Source organism: Macrotis lagotis, chromosome X (assembly GCF_037893015.1).
Source record: "Macrotis lagotis isolate mMagLag1 chromosome X, bilby.v1.9.chrom.fasta, whole genome shotgun sequence".
Classification (NCBI taxonomy): domain Eukaryota; kingdom Metazoa; phylum Chordata; class Mammalia; order Peramelemorphia; family Peramelidae; genus Macrotis; species Macrotis lagotis.
In genome coordinates, this window is record NC_133666.1 from 78,929,414 (window position 1) to 78,953,919 (window position 24,506).

At 43.5% G+C, this 24,506-nt stretch overlaps 1 protein-coding gene across 3 annotated transcripts in view; it reads left to right on the forward strand.

Moving 5' to 3' along the window:
* ARHGEF9 (Cdc42 guanine nucleotide exchange factor 9) overlaps positions 1 to 24,506 on the forward strand; it is a 286,046-nt gene that overhangs the window by 36,575 nt on the left and 224,965 nt on the right. For all 3 annotated transcript variants that reach the window (XM_074203781.1, XM_074203780.1, XM_074203782.1), the window contains exons 3-4: positions 8,771 to 8,912; positions 16,507 to 16,616. In XM_074203781.1, coding sequence (XP_074059882.1) covers positions 8,771 to 8,912; positions 16,507 to 16,616 — 252 coding nt within the window. The remainder of the gene's footprint in view (positions 1 to 8,770; positions 8,913 to 16,506; positions 16,617 to 24,506) is intronic.

Below are 24,506 nucleotides of genomic sequence, written 5' to 3' on the forward strand. Positions count from 1 at the left end.
TGATTTCTTGTAGCACAATTTGTTCAGCCATTCCTCAATTGATGGGCATCCCCTCAATTTCCAACTTTTTGCCACTACGAAAAAGCTGCTACAAATATTTTTGAACATGTGAGACTTTTCCCATTTTTTATGAATTCTTTGAGATATAGACCAAGTATTGCTGGATCAAAGGGTATGATCAGTTTCATTGCTCTTTGGGCATAGTTCCAGATTGATCTACTTTTTTAACTAGGACAAGATGACAGCTATGAAACTTGGAGAGGGTGATGGCTGTAGATGCAACTGATTAGTAGAAAGTAAGAATTCCAGATCCTTAGAATCTGTAAGCTGGGAAGGACCTCAGAAGTTATGCAGTTGAGGGGCAATTACACTCTTGATAGCACACCTGACAACAGGGCACCCAACTGTGGAGGCCTCTAATGAGGGAAGCTCTTCCTCTCTACCTAGCCTATACCTCTTTCAAAGAGTTCTAATCCCTAGCAAGTATTTCCTGACGTGGAACCAGAATACCTCCCACTTGCTGGTTCTAGTTCAGCTTTCTGGTCTTAATCAGAACATAGCTCATCCTTCTTCCCTGTGACAACCCTTCAAATTCTTGAAATGACCTCATCTTTCCCCCTATGACTTTTCTCTTCTCCAGCCTAAACATCCCCAGTTCCCCCAACTGAATTTCATGTAGTTTAGTTTTCACTCCTTGAAACATCCGGGCCATCCTTCATCGGTATATGCTACCCCACTTGTCCATGCCCTCCTAAGATGCTCTGGACCAATTGGAACCCAGTATGTTAGGTAAACTCAAATTTCCTGACTTTGGGTCCAAAACTCAATCCACTGCACCACAACATTGACAACTTTTGTCATTTGGAAGTCTTGAAGAGTTACTTGGGTGAAATTCAGTGATTTACCCAAGGTCTCCCAGTCTCTGTTAGAGGCAAGATTTGAATACAAGCCCTCCAACCCTAGAGCCAAGGCTCTTTCTGTACTGTATTTCAGTCGAGGAAAAACCAAGGAAGACTTCTTGGAAGAGATGTCATTTGCTTAGGCCTTTTTCAGCAGGCAAAGGTGGACAGATGACATTCCAGGCCGAGAAAGCAGTATGAAAAAAGTCAGAGGGTTCAGAGGGCCTAGGGTATATTCAGGGGTTCAGAAAAGGTCAACTTTGTAGTGTAGTGTAGGGAGATAATCCTGGACAGGTCCTTCTTGTTTTAACCTTTGTTCCATTTAATTATTGCCCTACACACACACACACACACACACACACACATACACATAGACATACACATAAATACTGAAAGCTCAATTGTAGCTATAGACATTCCATGAATACTCATATCAGCATAGGAATTTTTGGAAGTGGTCTAGTTCTGCCATCTACTGGCTTCCTGAGGAACTTCATGGGTTGTTAGTGATAGTTGAAGAGGTGTAGATCCTTGAGGATTGTGGAAATTTGCTGTCTATGTGTTCCTCAGGATGCCAGGTCCTCCCTGGCAGGAACAAGGGTTAAGCATAGAAAAAAACGAATTCTAACAATTGGGATTGGGAACTATGTGACAACCAGAGAATGACAGGAAAAACAAAACCAAAACCAACCAAAGACAGATGAAACCCATGTAATTGAGATGCATAGCCATGAAAAATTGCCACTTGGCCATGTTTGAAAATGAGTACCACATTCTGTACCTTGAGTTTTACCACCTAATGTCATCATGAGCTTTCAAAGGTCACTAAGAGTGACTTGGTTATCCCATCTATCTTTTTTGCAGTAGGTTGGTGGATTCACTGTGCATTCATGTCCAGTTCTTGACACCCCTCCATTTCTCTTCCTTATTGGAATTGTTTTTTTCATATGCATTCAGAATTGAATTCCCAAGATCTTCCCATTTTTTCTGGGCTGATGTCCCCTCTAGGTTTTATTCCATGAGATATCATTTGCCCTTTCTCTTTTTCCCATTTCTCATTTTTCCATGTCATAATATTTTATTCTATCCATTCATTTCCTAGTTCATGAGAAGACACTTTGCATGGGATTTTGTTTTTTTCTGGCTCATATCTCTTTTTTTTAGGTTTTTGCAAGGCAAATGGGGTTAAGTGGCTTGCTCAAGGCCACACAGCTAGGTAATAATTAAGTGTCTGAGACCGGATTTGAACCCAGGTACTCCTGACTCCAAGGCCGGTGCTTTATCCACTATGCCACCTAGCCGCCCCTCATATCTCTTTTTTTTAAAGATTTTATTTATTTTGAATTTTACAATTTCCTCTAATCTTGCTCCCCTCCCCCACCCCCACAGAAGGCAGTCTGTTAGTCTTTACATTGTTTCCATGGTATATACTGATCCCAGTTGAATGTGATGAGAGAGAACTCATATCCTTAAGGAAGTATAAGATATAGCAAAATTATATAATAAGATAGCATTTTTTTTTTAAATTAAAGGTAATAGTCTTTGATCTTTGTTCAAACTCCACAATTCCTTCTCTGGATACAGATGGTATTCTTCATCACAGATGCCCCCAAAATTGTACCCTATTGTTACACTGATGGAATGAGCAAATCCATTAAGGTTGACCTTCACCCCCATGTTGCTGTTAGAGTGTACAGTGGTCTTCTGGTTCTGCTCATCTGTCTCATACCTCTTGAGATAATCTGTGCAGGTTATAGAATTTGGGGGTCAAAGGGCACAAACAGTTTAGTCACTTTCCTCCCCAAGATTTTAAATGGCTTTCCTAAGACTTGTTAGCATTCACAGCACTATGACTGACCTTTCTTTCCACAACCTCTCCAACATTGACTCTTCCTATCTTTTATCCTCTTTGCTAATCTGATGGATTTGAAGTGAAACCTCAGAATTGTTTTAATTTGCATTATACCTGATCATGAGTAATTTTGAACAGATTTTCATATATTCATAAAAAATGTACAGTTCTTTTTTAAAAAGCTTTTTATTAGTCTTGTGTGGTACTACTACTACCAGATTGACTGAGGTTGGCAAGTCTCTTGAGCTGGGACTTTCAGAGCTGCTATCAGCTAGGCTGATTGAGTGGGCTACACTTGAGTTTGATGGTAATCTGGTAAAGCCCACTGGAGTGGGGAGACCATATTGCCTAAGAAGGGGGAAAAATATTCCAGCTTAGAAATGAGCTCAAGGCTCCTGTTACCATTAGTAGTGGATTCTGACCCATGAGTGTCCCCTTCACTTCTTATTTGGGCAAAGTGGATAGACCCAGTCTCAAAAACCAAAGAATAATTTATGTTCATATCCTTTGACCACTTTTATTTCTGACCTATCTTGCTTGGGTTTACACATTTTACACATTTTTGTCAATTCCTCATATAGCCAAAATGTCAGACTTTTAATCAGAGACAACTGAAAGATTCTGCCCCCTCCCCCACTTGTTTCTCTTTTACTTGTACTGAAACTGTGCAAGATCTAAAAAATTTGATGTAATTGACATTGTCTTGTGTATTTTATGATCACCTCTATCCTTAGTTCAAAATCCCCTACCACTGCCCAACCACAGTTGTGAAAGGCATTTACTTCAGTTCTCCATTTTTTTTATGTTGTGACTTTTTATAAAGTCAAGAGCCCATTTGGAACTTACTATAGTAATGACTGATATTTCTCTAGTGCTTGGAGGATTACAGCATATACTCTACATCCATTAGCCTGTCTGAGCCTCATAACAATCTTGGAAGAAAGATGCGGTCATTTTTAGTATTATTTTATTGATTAGGAAATAGAAGTGTTATGGTAGTTCAGTGACTTGCCCATGGTCACACAACAAGGACTTATCTAAGGCAAGATTTGAACCCAAATCTTTCTTATTCCAAGTCTAGCTTGAACCTCTCTTCTACATCATGCCAACTTTACCATATTCTTCCTTTACCTTTTTCCCCCTTTTTAAATCTATGCTGTTCCTTTTGAGATTTTAAAATTAATTTGTTTTGGGGCAGCTAGGTGGCGCAGTGGATAAAGCACCGGCCCTGGAGTCAGGAGTATCTGGGTTCAAATCAGGTCTCAGACACTTAATAATTACCTAGCTGTGTGGCCTTGGGCAAGCTACTTAACCCCATTTGCCTTGCAAAATACTTAAAAAAATTAAATTAAATTAATTCGTTTTAATGTAAAGACTGGCAAATTGCCTTCTGTGGAGAGTGGGGGGAGGGAAGTAAGATTAGGGGGAAAATTGTAAAACTCAAAATAAATGAAATCTTTAAAAAAAATTTTAAAAAGGTTGATATGCAAAAAAAAGAATTAGCTTTCATCAGAAAAAACTTTGACTTCTAACTCTCCTCCCCACACACACACACACACACACAGATACACATATTAAGAACAAAAGAAAAATAAATACCATACAAACATGTAGAGTGAATCAAAACAAATTTCCTTACTGGTCATTTAAAAAAATGTCTCAATCTGCACTCTTGAGTTTTATCTGCTCTTGATCAGGAGATAAGCAGCACATTTCCTTATGAATCCTCTGGTAGATCATTATGCTGATCAGAGTTGCTAAGATTTTTGAAATTGTTTTTCTTTAGCATATTGTTGTCACTGTATAAATTGTTCTGATTTTGGTCATTTCACTTTGCATCAGTTCCTATAAGTCTTCCCAGATACTCTGAGATCATCCTCATGCATGTAAAATGCTTTGCAAACCCATACAGGTAATCCCCAAATTCTTACCTGTTTTTAGTTAATAGTCTGTAAAATGGGGATAATAATCATCCAATGGACTCCCTAGCATTGTGTGAGGATTTGATGAGATCATGTACGTAAAATGCTTTGCAAACCCTTACAGGATGTCCCAAAAGTCTTAGCTCTTTTTAGTTATTAACACTTTTGACTGCACTGACTTATGGAACATCCTATAGAAATAGGAGATGCTATTTTTGAATTCTTTTTTAGATGAGGAAACCAAGGCCCTGCTAGGCTATGACTGGCATAGGATTGCACAAATACTGAGTCTTGGGGCTGATATTTGAACCCAGATATCCTGATTGCCAGCCAAGTTCCCTGCCCATTCAGCTTGGTTGGTATCTGGTGATCATGAAGGTTGTTGTGATGCCTCTTCACAGTGAGAGTTCACTGCTTGTTGCTGACTGCAAAATGAGCCTTGGGGTTGGGATTCCAGAGTGAGACAAGTTATATACTTCCCTTCACTTCCGAAGTTTATAATTTCATTAGGCTCTCAGGCACTAATGCAAAGAAGAGCCAGATGTGTCTTTCAGTGGTGTGACTAGGAGTTCATTAAGGAAGTTTATCACATCAAGTGGCCATAATGGATATTGCAGCCAAAGCCATTCTCCAGCAAATGGAGTTGGAGGATGTCAGTGCTAGAAGGGCCCTTAGGACATAGAATATCAAAAATCTGAATTAAAGTATGATCTTACTGAGCTGCCTGGTTCAACCCATTCAGTATCCTCCCCTCCCTGCCCCTCCTTCCCAGTGCCAGTGCCTGCCTGGTCTCTACTGAAGTCCCCTGGGGAGCGAGAGCCCATCACTAAACAAGGGTGTCTCCCTCCCCCACTTCACCTGGAATTTAAGCCAGTATCTGCCTTTGTGCTATCTGCACTAAGTGTTCCAAGCTCATAGGTCTGAAGTTAGAAGGGACCTCAGTGGCCATCTGCTCCCCTCCCTCTACCCCGCCTTCATTTTTACAAAGGAGGAAACTGGGAGGGAAAGTTATTTGCCCAGGCTCACACAGATGGTGTGTGTCTGGGAAAGGATTCGAACATTGGTCCTCTGCCTTTTGAATCAGAACTCTGTGGCAGTTAAAAGGATTCAAGAGACATAATTTCAGGGTAATTTAATCACTTTATTAATAATGCCAACATTTTAATAAAAGGATGATCATTTGATTGTCTTTCTTTTAGACCAAAGACAGCTGGCTCACAGGTTTCACACTCTCCAAAGAGTAAATGTTCCCCAGGGTAGCAATCCACCTTGATTGGTTAACAAATTTTTCCCCTTATTTATTTATTTTTCTAATTATATGTAAAGATAATTTTCAACATTCACTTTTGTAAAATTTTCTCCCTCCTCCCCTTCCCTCACCCCCACCCCAGTATAGCAATTAATCTGACATGGGTTATGCATGTACATTCATGTTACACATATTTCCATATTAGTCATGCTTAACAATTAATGAGAGAATGAATATTAGAATGAGTGACTGGACCTGAACTTTGATTAAGTCATCTACTACTTAAGTTAGCACCAGCCTTGGGCAATCTATTCAAAGAATTTATCCCCACCCAAACCTGAGTAGAACACAATACCTACCCCACCTGTGTGAGGTCTGAACAAGAAAATTAGTACAAGCTCATCATCAGCAAAGTCCTTCTAGGCTAGAGGCTGAACTTTTAGAATTAGAACTTTAGAAAAAAGGGGGAAGTCAGGATCTCTCCAAATCATTGGATATTAATATTCATTTCTTGGAGTCAGAGGTGAGGAACCTTTTTAATGCCAAGAACCATTTGGATATTTATAACATCATTTTCAGGCCATACAAAATTATCAACTTAAAAATTAGCCTACTATATTTGGTTCAACATTTAATTAATTCACCCCTATAAACTAGATTTATTGAATTTTGAGTCCCACCTATGATTGTCTTGTCAGCACAAACCAAATGATTTTGGGGACTTTATATAACCTGTGGGTCAGACATTCCTCTTCCTGCTCTAAGGGCTTTCCACTGTAGTAGTTTGGGTTCCGAAATGAAAACTACTGCTGCCAGTCGGTTCTTAATCAGAACCCCTAGAGGAGATGAAAAAATGTACTTCCTTCCCTTCTTTTCAGAGGTGAAGGCCTATGGGTATGGAGTTTGCAGTCACATATTTGGTATGTGATTTTGCTTTGCTAAACCTGAATTCATTTTTCTCTGGGGAAGGGAGGGATAGATTCAGAAATGAACGTGCTGATTATACGTGAATAACCTATGTCAGATTACTCATTGTCATAGGGAGGGAAGAGGGAAGATAGAGAAGGAGAAAATTATAGATGTCAAAAGCTTACAAAAAAATGAATGTTGAAAACTATCTTCACTTTGTAATTGAAAAAATAAGATAACATTTTAAAAAGAGAAGAAAAAAGAGATGAATGTAATATAAAAACAAAACTTCTCAGTTAAAATTAGATTAAAATTAACTAGAGGACTTACCATGGCACTAGGATTATGGAAAGAGTTGGAAGTGAAGTGAAAAATCCAGTAGTCCCTATCTCGGTTCTTTGGACAAATCACTTGACATCTCTGGACCCCACTTCCCCAGCTGCAGTACAAACTAGTTCCAAGGATTGTTAGGAAGAAGTTCTTTACTAAACCTTGTATCCCAAAAGTCCTGAGATTTGTTGTTGTTTTTGGCTTCCTAACCCTGGCAGTTAATCAAGAAGCATTCTGACATGGTGGGTAGAGATTCTGCCCCAAAGACAGGAAGCCCTGGCCCCACAAGGTAAGGAGATAGAAAGAGATCGGTGGAAGGCCTCAGAGGCCACAAAGTCCTTACTGGATGTTGTAGGAGAGTTAATGTTTGTTTGAGTTGGGGGTTGGGGCTTGGGGGGCAATGGGGTAACTTACCCAAGGTCACAAAGCTAGTAAGAAGTATCTGAGGTTATATTTGAACTCAAGTCCTCCTGACTCCAGGGCTGGTGCTTGCCACCCAACTGCCCAGAGAGTTAATAATATATGAATCTGTTAATGATCTACCTCTACTTGGCCAGGTACTCTCTATATCAAAAAGTTTAACAGAAAGCCAAATAATTAGAGTTGAATCCTAGCTCTCTGACTTATGGACTGCATTTAGTCATTCCCCCACATTGGGCCTTAAGGGCCTCCTTTGTAAAAGGAGAACCATAACTCAGGTCTTTGGTGAAAAGTGAAAGAGATGTGGGATCCCACAGAATTTTGAGAAAGAGTAATACTGATTGGGCCTGTGACTGCTTTGATGGAAGGCCCTCCCAGTGAGGAAATGCCCTTCTCTGATGTACATAACTCCCTCTCTGCAACTTAATCTGAGTTACCTAAAGCATTGAGAGGTAGGTGACTTGTCCTGGTCACACAGCTAGTATATATATCAGTGGTGGGATTTGAGCTTGGTGGGAATTGACCAGGTGGTCAACTCTTTCTATTCTGCCGTCCTGCCTCTCATATTTCTATAAAACTAGATCAGTTTTAGTTATCTCTTCCACATCACATATCTCCTCATTACAATTTCTATATATCAAGGGTCAGCATCAGAAATTATATTGGAATTTAAAGGGGTAGTTTTGTAAAAATTGCAGATGGCACAAGAAAAAGTTTAGAAACTCAGAAATGCATAAAATATACATAGGGTATTAGATAATAGCAACATTTATCTATTAATACTATAATAATTCAGACTTCTCTGGTACAAAAGGAGGGCAAAAACTTGTACATGGATTTTCCAGATCTTGGGGGTGCTGTACCTCTAACCCCTGTGATGTGAAAGTGATAACTATGTATGGAAAGGAGTAATAAAGACCAAGAGCAAGGAGAGACCACTGGGGACAGCCACCAGAAAGCTAAGGGACCAAAGGAGACAGCTTGTCAAAAATGACTGGAGCTTCACTCCAAGCTCTTTGGTTCAAAATTCTGGGTTCCCTCCATTCTCCCAGGTTGTATCCATATCCTCTTACCTTTGCCCCTCCCTCCATGATCTGCCTACCTCCACTCCCATGCCCCCTACCCATTCTTCACACTTACCCAACCCAATGGCAAACAGGTCAGTAACTGGCATGTCCTTGTTTTTCAGCCATCTTGCCATCCTCTTCACCTATCACCATCACCACCACCCTTCAAGGTTTTGGACCGATGCCATTCATTACCACTTTCTCAGAGCATACCCATGGGCTTGGAGCAGGTTGGCTGGAGGAGACGCTTGCATCTCAACCCAGGTAGGTTCTCTCATATCTTGGTTCTCTGAACACTGTGCTGGGTGAGCCAAGATGTGACTTGAGATCTAAGAGGTGGGACCCTTCCCTCCCCCAATTATAACTAATAGAAATAGCAGCACCTACTATGTACCATGGATCATTCACTAAGTGTTTTTACCAATATTTGATTGTCACAACAACTCTTCAAGGTATATGCTGTTATTATCCCCATTGTACAGATGAAAAAACTGAGGTAAACAGAGATCAAATGACTTGCTCAAGGTCATGTAACTAGTAAGTATCTGAGGCTAGATTTGAACTCAGGTCTTCCCAATTCCTGGGTAGCAAGATAAATAGAACAACAGTCCTGGAGTCAATTCTGGGCAAATCACTTCATCCTGTTTGCCTCAGTTTCTTCATCTGTAAAGTGAGCTAGAGAAGGAAACAGCAAACCACTCTAGTAGCTTTGCCATGAAAACCTCAATTGGGGTCCCAAAGAGTTGGCCCCACTCACTGTACAACTTCCTGACCCAGGCTCTCTTCACTGCCCCTCCTAATTGCCTGAGGTAAATTCATCTCTCCACCCTTCAAAGTTCTTGAGGCATGCTTCTAAATCTCAGTTTTCCTATCTGTGACATAAAGGTCTTGGACCAGATGATTTTTCATTGTTCTTCCAACTCCAAGTTTCTTTTGTTCTAAGGTTCATTCTACCGTGGACATCCAGAGAGTCTAAGCTCTTAGCTCTCAAGCTGGAGGGGACTTTGAGGTCATCTAGACCAACTCCCTCATTATACAGTAAAGGAAACTGAGGCCTGTAGTAGGGGAGTGGAAGTGAGTTGGCAAATCTGGGAAGTAATAGGTAGGATTTGATCCCAGATCACAGGACTATAGAGACCACTGAGTCCCAAGCACACCCCTTTCTTGGAAGGACTTTCTCAAATGCCTCTGATGAAATGCACTGATCACCTGTCCATGGGTGGGAGCCTAATGCAAAAAATCCCCAACCTTCTCTGAGAAGGGCTAAAGTGGACATTTTGGGTTAGCTTTTGAGGTAAGGGCCTGGATGTGTGGGAAATGATGACTCACCAGAAGAGAGGAAGTTTGAGCAGTTGGTAGAGATCAAGCAGAGGGAGAGTGATTGGAGAGAGGGCAGTCTTAGAGGCAAGAGGACCTAAGTTCAAGTCTCACTAATGCCATATCTTTGCTGTGTGATCCTGGGCAAAGACTCAATATCGAGATCTGGTGTTTATGGGCCTTGGTGGAGGGAGCTTCTTTTCTGAGAGTTCCTTATATCAATGAGATCACATGTCTGACCAGGTTAAAAAATAGAGAGAAAACATAGAATTCATATATTTTGATATAAGGTGGACAAAGAGTTTTTTGCACTATGACCTTGTAACCTAAGCTCTACTGTGATCCACTTCCATTTTAGAGGAGGACAAATGGAAATTCCAGGGAGCCATTAGAGTGTAGAGTGTAAGGACAATCTTTTGTCTTTCATTGTCTAACCAGCCTTTCTTGGCACCTGGCAGGCACTTAATGGTTTTTGACTGAGTAAGAGGAGGGAAGAGATTTTGTTAAGATCACACAGTGCTTTTAAAGTGAGAGATTTGAAATCAGCCTCATTCTAAGTCTAGTGCATTTTTTGATGATATTACCATATGCAGAGCATTCTGAGGAGGTCATCCAGCATGATGAAGTATCAGCCAAAGGAACTTGGGCAGGTTTCACCCACAGAAGGGAAGACTCAGGGCAGTGGACATGAGTGCTTTTTTCCAAACATCTAATGGGACACAGTGTAGAGGAGGAGCATGGGCCTGGTTCTGCTTGGTCCAGAGAAAAGAACTAGGAGAAATGAGGAAGAGCTAGAAGAGCAGCCAACGTAGGCTTGAGGTCAGGATGAACTCTCTTAGAGTTAGAGCTAGCCCCAAATGGGATGGATAGTTCTCCTTCTCTTGGAGGTAAGCTGAGACTAGAGGGTACCTGACAGGGTATCCTTGTGATGCTGGAATTCAGAGATTTTGTGACTTGTCCAAGATTATCATACAGGGGAATGAGGCCCTGGACTTAAAATCCTATCTTAGTCACTTACTAACTGGACAAACTGTACTTCAGTTTCCTCTTCTGTGAAATGAGGTATCAAGTTAGATAATATCTGAGGTTCCTTCCCACCCTAGATCTATGATCTCATATGTGATCTGACACTGCCTCTCTCAGCCTCAGTTTCCTTCTCTATAAAAGAGTGGGGGGGGCGGAATAGACTAAATGGCCTCTGAGATTCTTAACAACCTTAACATCTTTTGATTTGGTGACTAACCAAGGTGATGAACTCAGGGAGCAAAGGCCCACTCCTAGAAAGTTGACTATCAACTTATGAATTTGTTTTTGGCCACAACATTTGAAACCCTTTGTGAAGACAGAGAAAGCCTATAGCATCCAGGATGAGTTGGGGAATGCTCACATAGAAATCACAAGGTCTTCAAATATGGAGTTAAGCTGTTAGACAAACTAACATGTGTCCTGAATGGAGACTGGTCCTCAGAGGGGTCCCCAGGGTGATCTAAAGAGGTTATAGCTATCAGGGCAGACTTCCTGAAGGAGATGGGACTTGAACAGAGCTTTAAAAAGATGGGTTGGTTTTGGAAAAGTGAAGGGCAGCCCCAGCAGAACTCAGCTGGGGGAGCCAGTAGGATGGACTTCAGGTTACTCTTTCTAAGTAGTCGGGGAGGGATATTGCTTAGCCTCTGGCTTCTTACCCAGTGGTAGAGGAAGATGGGAGGGGAAGCAGAGTCAAGATGGCAGACTAAAGAAAAATGGGAGGCTCAGGAACAAGTGCCTGGAACATGCCATCTAAAGAATTAAGGAGGGGCAGCTAGGTGGCGTAGTGGATAAAGCACCGGCCTTGGAGTCAGGAGTACCTGGGTTCAAATCCGGTCTCAGACACTTAATAATTACCTAGCTGTGTGGCCTTGGGCAAGCCACTTAACCCCATTTGCCTTGCAAAAACCTAAAAAAAAAAAAAAAGAATTGAGGAAGAGATGGAAGAGAGTGATGGGAAGAGTGAAGCCCAGAGAGAATGGGAGAGAGCTAGGAGGGACCCCAGGACATGTCAGTTCAGTGGCTGTGTGCTCAAAAGATTTGACTCTAGTCCTGCCACTACTGCTGCTTCCTATGTGACCCTGGGCAAACCCCTTGCCTTTAATCTACCTCCATTTCTTCTACAGAGTGAGTGAATTAACCTAAAAGATCTCTAAGAACCCTCCTAGTTCTGACATTCTGTAGAATTCCATCCTTTTTTTCTTTTTTTTTTTTTTTTTTAGGTTTTTGCAAGGCAAATGGGGTTAAGTGGCTTGCCCAAGGCCACACAGCTAGGTAATTATTAAGTGTCTGAGACCGGATTTGAACCCAGGTACTCCTGACTCCAAGGCCGGTGCTTTATCCACTACGCCACCTAGCTGCCCCTAGAATTCCATCCTAATGCTAATATTCTTTGGCTAAGTCCATTCCTTCCCCCAAAGTAGACAGGCATGTTCTCTAAAAGCCTCCACTGGCCCCAAGAGAGAACCAGAAACTGTTCCTAGCATTTGACCAGTCACTACTATGCTGGTACCCAGTTGAAGCTGGTAGGAGCCCCATTGGAGGGTCCAGTAGGGATGGGGTAAATCTCCAGTCAAAAAGGGGTGGGGTGAAGGATGTTACTTATAGGTCTGGGGTGAGATATGTGTTCTTGAGAGCTGGCAGGCCCCACCACCATCACCATCACCTTAACAGCTTGCTCTCACCTTAGGGATATAAGTGGCTCCCACGTAGCAGCTTCCCTTCTCGAGGTCCCAGCCAGACACCCTTGACTAAAAATAATTCTGGGGAAGTGGCTGACATCAGGACCCTATTTAGGAAACCAGTTTCTATCAGCTCCTCCTTCCCCAGGAGGGAGATAAGTGCCCACACCTGACCAGTGTTCAAGATTGTACTATTATTGAGGTGATTATTGCATATCATTATTATTATTATCTATCATTCTATCATTGATAATTATTGTGGTGTTACATTAATCCTATTGATGATCTTTATGACACAATAATAGTATCACTTGGTGTTTCTATAGCCCTGTAAGGCCAACAATATTCTTTTCACACACCAAACTCAGGAGATAAATATTGTAAGACTTCTTTTCTTCATTTGGAAGATGTATCACAGACCTTGAGAACTGGAAGAGACCTCAGGGGCCATATCTAGTCCAAGCCTTTGCCAGAAGGAATGTCCCCTATTACATCCCTGACAAATGGTTGCTTTGCCTCTGCCTGAAGTCCTGACAGCTCCTTTAACTTGGGTCCCAATGCTCATCCCCAGGAAGGTTTGCTGCCCATTGAGCAAGAATTTGCTTCCCTGTCATTTCCACCCACTGTTCCTAGTTCTGCCCCAGAGGGGCAAGCAGAGCACAACTAATCCCTCATCCACTTGACAGACCTTCCAGTGCTTCCAAATACTGCCTTCAACTCTTAGCTTGCTTTCTAATCCCCTCCATCCTGGCCATTCCACTGGATGTGCTCTGGCATCCACAAGAGAGCCCAACACTCTGAGTTCTGAACAATGAGCCCAAGAGCTGAGACTGTTTCATTCTGTCATATTCCTTAGAGGCAAGCTCTGACTTTCCCACATTACACTGCTGATTCCTGTGGAGCTTGCAATCCACTAAGAACCCCAATTGTTTTCAGACCAAACAGCACCTAATTATGTCTTTCTTTCTGTTGTCTCTGAAGTCACTTTCTAAAACCCAAGTGAAGGACTTTGCCTTAACCTACACTGTTTCATTTAATTTCATTCAGCCCAGTTCTCTGGCCTGTCAAGATCTCTTTGGACCCTGACCCTTTCATCCCTCTATCTGTCCCTCCCATTTACCAGCTACAATTTTGACAAGGCTACCAGCTTATCATGCCCTTATCTACATTCCACTGGACACCTCCTTCCCTGCTGATATTGGACTTTGAATGACTACTCTTTGAGACTGCCCAATCCTGCGGCTCAGACTGCATCTCAGTGGACCATTTGAGTATCCCACCCCCCACCCCCACTCCATCTTTTTCACCAGAATAGTGCAAGACATTTTACCAAAGGCTTGGTGAAAGTCTGGGTAAATTATAATCACCACTTTCCTCTGATCTGCTGGTTCAGTTGATCTGTGAACAGGAATACTCTCAAACATCTCTGAGGCTTTCTGGCCTCCATTTGATTGCCAGGTCAGGTCCTGAACTTGGAGTCAGGAAGTTGTGGGTTCAGATTCTACTTTGGATATTTACTACAAACCTAAGCAAGCCACTTCCCCCTCCCTGGCCTCAGTTTCCTCCTCTGTAGAATGAAAAGGTTGGACTAGATGGTTTCTAGGTTTCCCTTCTAGCCCCAAATCTAGGATTCTATGACCTTCTCACCTACAGTTAAAGGGATAACTAAGAATTTCTTCACCTGACTCTCTGAGCCTTCTCCTCTTGCCCCCAGAGAGATGAGGAGGTAGCATCAGAGGATGATGTTGGATGGGGAGGCAGTTTGGGGACCTAGAACTTCTACAGTCAGACAGGAGCCAAACTGCTTGGGGAAAAGGGAAAGGCTTCTGTGAGACTTTACTTCTCCTAAGCAGTGAGAGTCCAAGAGGGAGTCACAGGAATCCTGACCAAAGGGACGGAGCTTCTTCCAGGAAAGAGATTTGATTCCCTCTACAAGGAATTTTGCTTGAATAGGCAGGAAAATTACTTAGATTCCCCCCTTTTTTCATCTCTCCACAACTCTGAAGCTAAGGCTGGTCTAGAGTATGAGGGCAGATGAGATGCCAGCCTGGGGCAACTTGGACCAAGAGGCAAGAGATGCAGGGAACCAAGGAGGCACCTCCCCTGGGGGTCATCTGTGATGATCTCAACTCCCACTCCACCTCCCAGCCTATGAATATCTTCATGTACAAAGAATGGCATGCTCCATCCTGGGTCTTTTGGAATCATTCTTCCTAATGGTGTTTTTTCCTGAGGGTGGTGACGTGGGCAGCAAAACCCATACTCAGCCAAGAGTGTACTCAAGGATTGGGGGGGGGGGCAAGGAAGATGACAAATCAGCCCCAGAGACACGAGCCCAGGAGACTTGGCTGGCAATCTTGCTCAGGCGGGCGGGTGTTGGAAGATGACTGAGACTGTTCCTCTCCCTCCAGGATGTCTCATGTCCCAGAAATTGGGGCCCCAAGAAAGTAGAGAGGAAGGTGGAGATGATAGATGATGAGAATGCTAAAGAGGTAGTGTGGTGCAACAGCTAGTGAAGCAGTCTTTGTCCCAGAAGGGCCTGGCTACCAGTCCTGCCTGCAACACTAGCTGGGTGGGTGACCCTGACCAGGCATAGCTCTAATCCTTTCAGGGGCCCAGGCAAGTGGAGAAAGGACCAATCTATATTGGTGCAAAGAATGTCCTCATATGGGAGTTCCCTACATCAATGAAATCACAGGTCTGGCTGTAAAATTAACAATCATGGTATCTAGTATTTAAATTGAACTTTTCTGTTTACAAATACAAAAGTATATTTACAAATGTGATTTCATGTAATTCTCACAAACAACCCTGGAAGGTCAGTGCTGTTACATTCTTCATTTTACAGATGAGGAAACTGAGACAGGCATTATAATGACTTGTCCAGAGTCACATAGTTAAAAAGTGTCAAGAGGCAGGATTTGAACCCAGGTCTTCCTGACTCTAGGACTAGTACTCCTTGCATGGGTACCCCCAAGTGGCCTCATACTTTCAAATGGTAAAAGTAAAACTCAGAGAGAAGTGACTTACCTGTAGTCACACACGTCATGAATGTTGATGTCTCCACTGCCATTGTGGCAGTGCCCGGGAAAGGGTTGGAGGAGAAATTAGAGATCAGTGGATCCCACTCCTCAGTTTTACAGGTAAAGAAACTGAATCACCAAGGGCTTAAATAACTTGTTTAGTAGCACTATTATTGTGTCATAAATGGCATACCTCCTCTATCATCTTAGGCAAAATTTGAATTCAGCTCTGACATTCTTTGTCCTAATGCACCTTCCAGCCCTGACATTCCTGATCCTAAGGCCCATCCTAGTTCTGACATCCCTTGTTCTAAGAAGACCTCTTCCAGCTCAGACATACCCTGTTCAAGAGTCCTCCCAGCTCTTCCTCACCCTGCCCATTAGAATCTCCAGTTTTCTTCAAAGATCTGCTTCAGCCCCTTCCTACAGGACAGCACCCCACTCACACCCCCAGCCAAGGCCTAAGGCCTAAGGTCTTCCTCACCAAATTACTTTGCATTGATGTTGTAAATACTTAGTTATGAATTTCTTTCTCAACAGAATGTAAGCTCCCTGAGGGTGGAAATTTCCTTTGTTTTTTACTTTTTTTGTAAGTAACAGAAAATTGAGTAAATGCTAGTAAGTTGATTGTTTTGAGATCCCAGGAGCATGACACTGGCCTTCTTTTCCATCCTGACTGGCATAGCTAGCATCTGAGGCCTCTTCCCATCCTAGTTCTGTGATCCATGGAGTTCCCTGAGCCTCACTTAGACTAGTTGAACAAGATGTCCTCAAGGAGCCTTCCAACATGATTTCTGTGCTTTGTCTCCACAGCAAGCACAGTCCTAAACTCTAAGACCTTGGAAGTTCAGCGAGAGAGCCGAAAGAAGAGACGGCATTGGAAACCCCTCAAACCAGGAGCTGAGCAAGTCCTCATTAACAAAGTAAGGACTCCCTTCTGATTTTTCTGGGGGCCCTAGCAGCTTGGCAGTCCGGCAGCCTGGCAGGTTTTGTAATCTAAAGACTTTCCTCTTGCTGTTCACATTTGAAGTGGCAGTCCTTCTGGGTGACTTTTTAAAAATGGATTTCTGAGTTATTATATGGAGACACCAAAGTTGGGAACATTAACCTTATAGTTTTGGTTTTTTTTTTCTCTGAGATTAATTTCTCTGAGAGATAAACCAAAGGCCTTTTTTGGGTTCCACACCACCCACTGGTGCCCTTGACTTTGGCTGCTTTCCCCAAGCAGATGGGGAAACTGTGAGATTTCAAACCCAGGCTACTTTGGCTGGTTTTTATTACATCCTGTGGGCTCCTGGCTGTCTTCAGAGCTTTTGGGTGACATGTTTACGGGCCTACCTCTTAGGGGAAGTTGTTTCACAAATACCAAGACAGGTCGGGGGTTCTGAGGATGAATGTACCTACAAATCTGTGTGTGTGTGTGTGTGTGTGTGTGTCTCCATGTATAGCTGTCTTTTTATGGCTGTCCATAAATGCAGATATACATGCCTGCCTATAGGCTCCTGAATGTTCATGTGTCTTTATGCACATGTGTCTCTGGGTCTGCTGTCTGGGACAGCATGGGAGAAGCTCCTCAACAAAGTGAAAGAACTTTCCCTGGAGGCAGAGGATCTGCATTTGAATCTTACTGCTCTCACTCCCTACCATGAGTGTGAATTAATTCATCTTAGGACTCTTCATCTGTACAATGGTGAAGTTTGGAATTAGCTGGTCTATGAAGGCCCACCCTTCTAATCCTATATGTAGGAGCCTCTGTGTATACTTATGTTTTCTGTGTATATGTGCTTATGTACATTTAGACCTGTGCTACTTGCAGTGTATACATGTATTGAAAAATAGAGGTATCAAATCCTTAGAAATATAACTGACTACGAGTCTGTGAGTCCTTAGAGGCAGACATGATGCCCTAGGGCCAGGACCTTGGCCACCTGGCTGCCTGCTCTGTATTCTCAGCCCCCTGCCAGCTCTGATACTCTGTGATTCTGGTCTTAGGCTAGACGTGGGAGAGAAGCTGGATGACTTTGGGCCTGCCCTGGCTGCCTCACCTGGCATAGTCTCTGTTGGACCCCTGCCCACAGGAGGCATGCTCAGACCACTGTTCCTTTTGAGCCCAAGGACCCGGATGTCTTCTCTGTCTCCCAAATTCTTTTTTCAATCTCTTTGTGTCCACCTTCCTTGATCACAGAATGTCATGAAATTGCTATACGTACCTGAAAACAGCAATAAGTCATAGGAGATTTGAAGTCATCTTAGGGAGATTTGTTGTGTCTTAAGGCACACCATCTTAGGAAGACATAGGAGTGACTTAGTGACCCAACAAGGGGTCAAATCTGAAAGAACCCTGGGGATTGAAAATGTTGGCAGTTTTCTTAGAATCCATGAGATTAGGGGCGGCTAGGTGGCACAGTGGATAAAGCACTGGCCTTGGAGTCAGGAATACCTGGGTTCAAATCCGGTCTCAGACACTTAATAATTACCTAGCTGTGTGGCCTTGGGCAAGCCACTTAACCCCATTTGCCTTGCAAAAACCTAAAAAAAAAGAAACCATGAGATTAAAAATGATCATTTGACAAAAGAGGAAATTGAGACCCAAATAGGGTCTACTTGTCTTAAGATCCACAATTAGTGATTAGCCACATTAGAATTTAAACCCAGGTCCCCAGACTCTACTGGGATCACCAGAACTCTGAATCGACTTAGGATGAATGGAAAGAGTTTGAGGGCACCCTCCCCTTCTTCCTGGCTCCATGTTGCATCCTTAGCCATTGAGAGTGAGATGAGTAGTCAAAGCTTACTTTCTTCAAAGACATCTCAGACACTTCCTGAACTATGTGTTATAGAAAGCATCTCTTTCCTCCTCTGGACCTCAGTTTTCTTGTCTGTCAAATTAGGGCTTGGGGCTAGCTAATCTCCAAAGATTCCTTCCATTTCTATATCCTTTACTCCTCTAGGTTCACCAAATGCCTTCAGTAAACAGAGGCAGAGAAACTAATTTAGGCTAACTATTGAGGAAAAAAATTCCCTGGTAATTAGACCTGTCCTAAAATGGAATATCCTGGCATGGAGGTCCTCAAGCAGAAGGTAGATCAGCACATGCTGGGGATGTTGGAAAGGATATTTTTGGCCAGGAAAAGGTTGGGCTTGATGCTCTATGCCAACTACAGGACATAGCCAGGGGGTGGCACTGTGGGGAAATCTCAGTAATTAAGGAGGCCAATAAGCAGCTCAGGATTTGAGAAGTCCATGGAGCCTAACTGAGAAGTTAAGTGATTTGCTCAGAGACAGAGGATATATCAGAGGAAGAATTTGACCCCTGAGCCTGGAGACTCCAAGCTGCTGTGTGATGAGGCCTTTATGATGCTTAAACTTTTACTGTTGCTGTTGTCCAGTCTTTTTTGCTCATGTCTTATTCTTCATGAGCCCATTTGGGATTTTCTCAGCAAAGATACTGGAGTAGTTTGCCATTTCCTTTTCCAGCTCATTTTACAGATGAGGAAAGGTCAAGTAACTCACCCAGAGTCACAAAGCTAGGAAGTGTCTGAGGCTAGATTTGAACTTAGGAAGATAGGTCTTCCTGACTTTAGGCCCAGCACTCTATTGACTGTACCCTGATGCTTAAACTTGAAAGTATAAAAATGGGATGTGTTGATGTTCTTGATGCAAGTGAAAAAAATCCATGGTGTCTAATGAAAAGGGGTCTTTACTGATGGAGGTAGGAATAAAAGAAGGCTTCCCAAAGGAGGCAGCATTTGAGCTGGGAAGGAATTCAACAGTGGGATCCTAGGACCTCAGAGACAATCTAATGCAACCCCCTCATTTAGTGGAAGAGGAAATTGAGACCCAGGGAGATCCTCAAAGTCATGATGAAAGAGGTCTAATCTAGCCCTTATTTTACAGAGGAGAAAGCCCAGGGAGTTTGAAAGAGATTTGCCCAAGACCACAGAGAATTCCAAATATGGCTGTAGAAAGGATGGTAGAAGTCATTGGGTCCACCCCATTCATATTACCAAGGTAGCATGTTATCATGTTACCAAAATTACAAAGGTACAAAGAGATAGGTCACTTGACCTGGGTAGTAGAGCTGTGAAAAGGTCTAAGGCAAGAAGTGAACTCCTGTGTTCCTCAGCCCCAAGGTCTGCCGTGATTTCACTATGATAGGAGCACTTCAAGTCTGCAATCATTCTAGCTCTCAACGATGGCCCCCAAGCAAGGGAAATGAGAAAGGGGTGACAAAAATGGAACATCAAAGGGACAAACAGCTTCAAATAACCAGAAGACATTATAGGTGACACACCAGAAGATTCCACCCAGAGTCCCTCAACTTTTCTGAAGTATGGGGGAAGGGGAGGGGCTGGGGGAGTGGGGGGGGACAGTAGTTTTTCCCCTCCCTGGCTTTTCCTCCATAGCCTCTTTCCCTTCTGGGAAGTGCAAAACCCTGCCCACCCACCCCCTATCAAAAACCAACTCAAACTTGCTCCTGCCCCCCCAAAGAAGTTAAAATTAGCTCAGCTTCTCTCCTCTCCAGTGCTAGGCTGAGAAAATATTTTTAAAAACTAATTCATTAATTACTTGATAACTAAAGTGCTTGGGGGGCGGGGAGGAAGATTGAAATTCTAAATCTGGCCCTAAGCCATTGGTTCAGCACCTGACTGCAGGCAGCTGCCTCCTCTTGTTCTCATGAGGTGGACTGACTGACCAGCCAAAGTGGGGCTTGAAATAAGCATCATGCCCCCTTATAGTAGGAGACTTTAAGATTTTCCCATTTCTTTTATTCTCTCAACCTCCCCCTATACCAAGTAGTGACCTTGGGGACAGGTAAGCAGCCAATTCCCCTCTCCTCCTCTGAAGAATGAAAATCCTCTTAAGCTCCCTATCCCTGGAGATTTGAAAGTAGAGGTTAGAGATTTAGTCTGGATTTCAAGTTTTGATTGAGACAATCCTTTCTAACTCAGATGTCATGATTTTGTTCGTTTTTCCTTTATTAGTACTGAGAGGAAGCACAGTAGAGGGGATAGAATGCTAGGTCTGAAGTCAGCAAAACCAGAATTCAAATTCAGCCTTAGATGTTTTCTAGCTCTGTGATCCTGAACAAACCACTTAAACCTCTCTGCCTCAGTTTCCTCATCTGCCAAATGAAATAGATGGGCCCTTCCAGAGCTATAGGCCTGTGGACTTCAGGGTTTCAGATAGTGTCTTGAGGTGGAAAGAAAATTCAGCTTTGAGACAGATTTTTCTTTATCTGTAAAAATGGCCTCTTCCAAGGGTAGGTGCCATGGAGTGGGGCTTGAGGGTAGCTGAACCTTTGGATTCCAGAGTCAGGATGGGTAACAGTGACTTGTGTTTTTGGTCTACAAAACACTTTCCTCCAACATCCCCCTGGGAAGATTATCAACTCTATTTACAGAATAGGAAACTAGAGAAAGTGACTTGTTCAAGGTTACATTGCCAGTTAATGGTATGACTACAAAGAAAACTTCCCAGTCCAGGGTTGCCTTTAATACAGGGATGATTAATGATCTCTAAGGGTGTGGCTATGCTTTGGGACAGTTCTCTGGCTTGGGAGTGAATGTACAGTCTAATATTTGGGTTCTAGTCCTAGCTGTATCATTTCTGGCCCACGTGATCCTGAACCTTCAACCTCAACTTCCTTCTTCATAAAATGGATCTAAGATTTCTTTCTACTCTAGAATCTATGATAGGTGATAGATCCTTTCTCCAGGGGAAAGGGGGAAGGGGAATTAATCTACTATGACACAACAACTCTGAACCTCAGTTTCCTAATCTGTTAAATAAATACAATGATAAGAATACTTGGAGCATCTACATCAGTTCAGGCTTGTTGGGAGTGTATTGTAAATACTTTTGGAGCCATTACTGATCTTTTTCAGAGAAAATAAGAATGGCTGACATATAACAAAGGAAGAAACAGAGACCTGGAATCCAGGCCCCATGCCTTTCTCATCCCCACTAGGGCAAAGGGGATGTTAGAGATTTGTAAAACACTAGCACATAGGTGTTTTAATACCTATGTTTATTAAAAGTTTATTCCCTTCCCATTTTGAGTAGAGAGTGATGCGGAGAATGCCTTGCCCCCCACCTCTTGAAATTCCCCTGGGTGGACATCACCTGCTCAGACTGTTCTGAAGACACTGATGGAGGAAAGCGTTGATAAAAATGCTTTGGGGCAAGCCTAGTATTCTTGGCACTGAGGACAGCCCTGAATTAGGAAGTAGGAATCTGGGTTCAATTTCTGGCTCTGCCACTCTCTAGCTGGGTGAGTTTGGGATGAGATCAATGGATGGATCTTGTTGAGTATGAGTACAGAAAACAGGGTTGACTTGTCCAGGCTGCTCAGTATAGGCAGGGAACTGACCGCAGCTGAATCCTTTGGGGCAGATTCCAGCCTCCAGCTCTCTCTAAGGGCCCTTAGGAGCCCAACCTGATTTTACAGAGCAGGAAGCTAGAGGTCCTGAGAAACTTAGAAAGCCCTCAGCAGCAAGAGGCTGAAGTCTTTTGCGGGCCCCTGGATAACATTCCTGGAAATTTCAAGTGTCCTCATAGTCTAATTGTGCCTTTCAGGTGTGCATGGTGGCCTGGGTGACAGCCTTGACAGGTTTCAGTGGCTGTGATGTCTATTAGAAAGTTACCATGGGGTGGGGGAGTGGGGAAGGGGGAGTGAATGAGAACTCTGTACTCGGTGATGATGGTTTTTTCTCCTTCTCTGTTTCTGTCTCTCCCCCCTTTCCCCTTATCAAAGGCCCCTCAACTCTCACTCTCACTCTCATTCTTATCCTTTCCTTATCTTTAAGTTTCTTTCTCTTTCTAACTAACTTTGTCTCTAGCTTAGTTGAACTGCTCATTCTACCATCTAGGCTCTGCACCTTAATTAACCTTTTTCTCTTTATTCTTCTGAATCTTTCCACTTTGACTTCCCCCCTCTCTTCCTCCCTCCTTGATTCTGCACTTTCCCCTTCCTCTTTTCTCACTGCTTCTCTTTCCCCAACCCCACCTTCTTCCTTTCCCATTCCTCCATCCTTCCTCTCTCCTCACCCTTCCCCATCTTTCCTGTACTTTCCCCATCCTTCCCAACCCCCATTCTCCTCCCCTCCTATCAACTATTCTCCCCCCTCCCCCTGATCACCCATCCTCTTTTCCCCTCCCTCCTTCCCTTCTTGCCCTCATTTCTCCCAAATGTGTTCCCCAACCCAGATCTCTTCATGTCGTTTTCCTCCCCTCCCTCCCAATATTCATTCTCCTTCTCCTTCCTTTCCTTCATTACCAGGCAATCTCCCTTCTCTTGTTTTTCCTCTCAATTCTCTGCTACATCCTTTCCCCCCATCCTCTCCTTTCTCTCCTCCCTTGAACCTTTGGTTTAACCTCTCCCCATCCAATTCTCCCCTCTATCTCCAATCCCATCCTCTTTTTCTTTTTGTCCTCCCTAATGGTCCAGCTTGTCCCTTTTCTCTATCTCTACCTTTCTTGCTCAATTTCTGCTCCGAATTAGGGCCTGAAGAGCAGAGAATACGCCCAGAGACTGCCTGCCCACCTGCCTACCCAGCGGCCAGCATCACTCCCTGCCTGCCTCTCGCCTACCTGCCCCCAGAGCCCACCCACCAGAAAGATCATGCCTTCTTCCATGCTCCAGACTCCTTGCTTGCTTGCTTGCTTGTTTTTTTTTCCCACCATTACCACCTGACTCAGGCAACGACAGAGGACACTGAACCTCTGAGAAGGGCATGAGGGCCAGGGGCAAGGATAAACGACTTCTAGGGGCCTGACCAGGGTTGGCTAGCCCAACACCTGCCCCTTTCAGTGCATTATGTAACTAAACAACGCAGGGAGCTATCCAGCTGCTGGGTAGCCTGTCTTCTCCATTTCTAGGGACCATTTCTGTATATTGCAATGGAATTAAAATCCTGTCCATTTCCTCTTCTAGGGAACAAGAATTTCATTTGTTCACTCCTGTCAGGGCCCCCACATTACAGTAGCCACTGCCTGGCACCAATGGAGGGGAGTGTGGGGGAGGACTTGGTGGGAATGGACTAGAGGAGGAGGGATTAAAAAGGGTTAGATGTTACAAGGGGAAGGTTTGGGAATTGCCAGTGGTGGGGGAAGGGGGAACAAGGCAGAGGGATAAAGAAGACCTCCCCCCCCATTTCTGTGCTCCAAACTCCTTTCTAGCCCATGTTCCAAGGGCTCTTCCAGCTCTGACACTCCACAGAAAAATTCCCTTTTTTGACATCCTGGGTCCTTAGGCCCCTTTCAACCCAGTAGACTGTTTCTTAGAATTCTCTGAGAGTATCTTGTTCTGTGACTTACATAACATCCTTCATTGGGATTAGTGGTGCTGCCTCACTGTGGCAGAATTCTTAAGGAGACAGTCCATCTTTGCCTGCCCTGTCAATCAGAATGACCCAGCCTCCTCCACAGGCCAATTCCCAACCCTCCCCCATCATGGACCACGCTAGGCCCCCACATTAAGTCTGTGCCTGCCATCCAATCACAATTGTTCTCAGGCTCAGCCGGTTTGGTCTTGGACTGGGGGTGGGGGTGGGGGGACCACTGTTACTCTGGAGAAAATGCAGAGGCTTAGCTGAGCTTCAGGGAGCCCCAACTGAGAGTCACTTGGTTCTGAGGGAAGCTGCATTATTTTAAAGGAGAAACTGTCTTCTCCCCCAAAGAAATAGTCCCAGTAATAAAATGATGATTACCAATAATAATAATTCATACTTCACTGCTGGTGCAGTGTCGGCAAGCAGCAGCAAGTGCAGATACTCAGACCCTTTTGGTGACATATAATGGGAGATAGCATG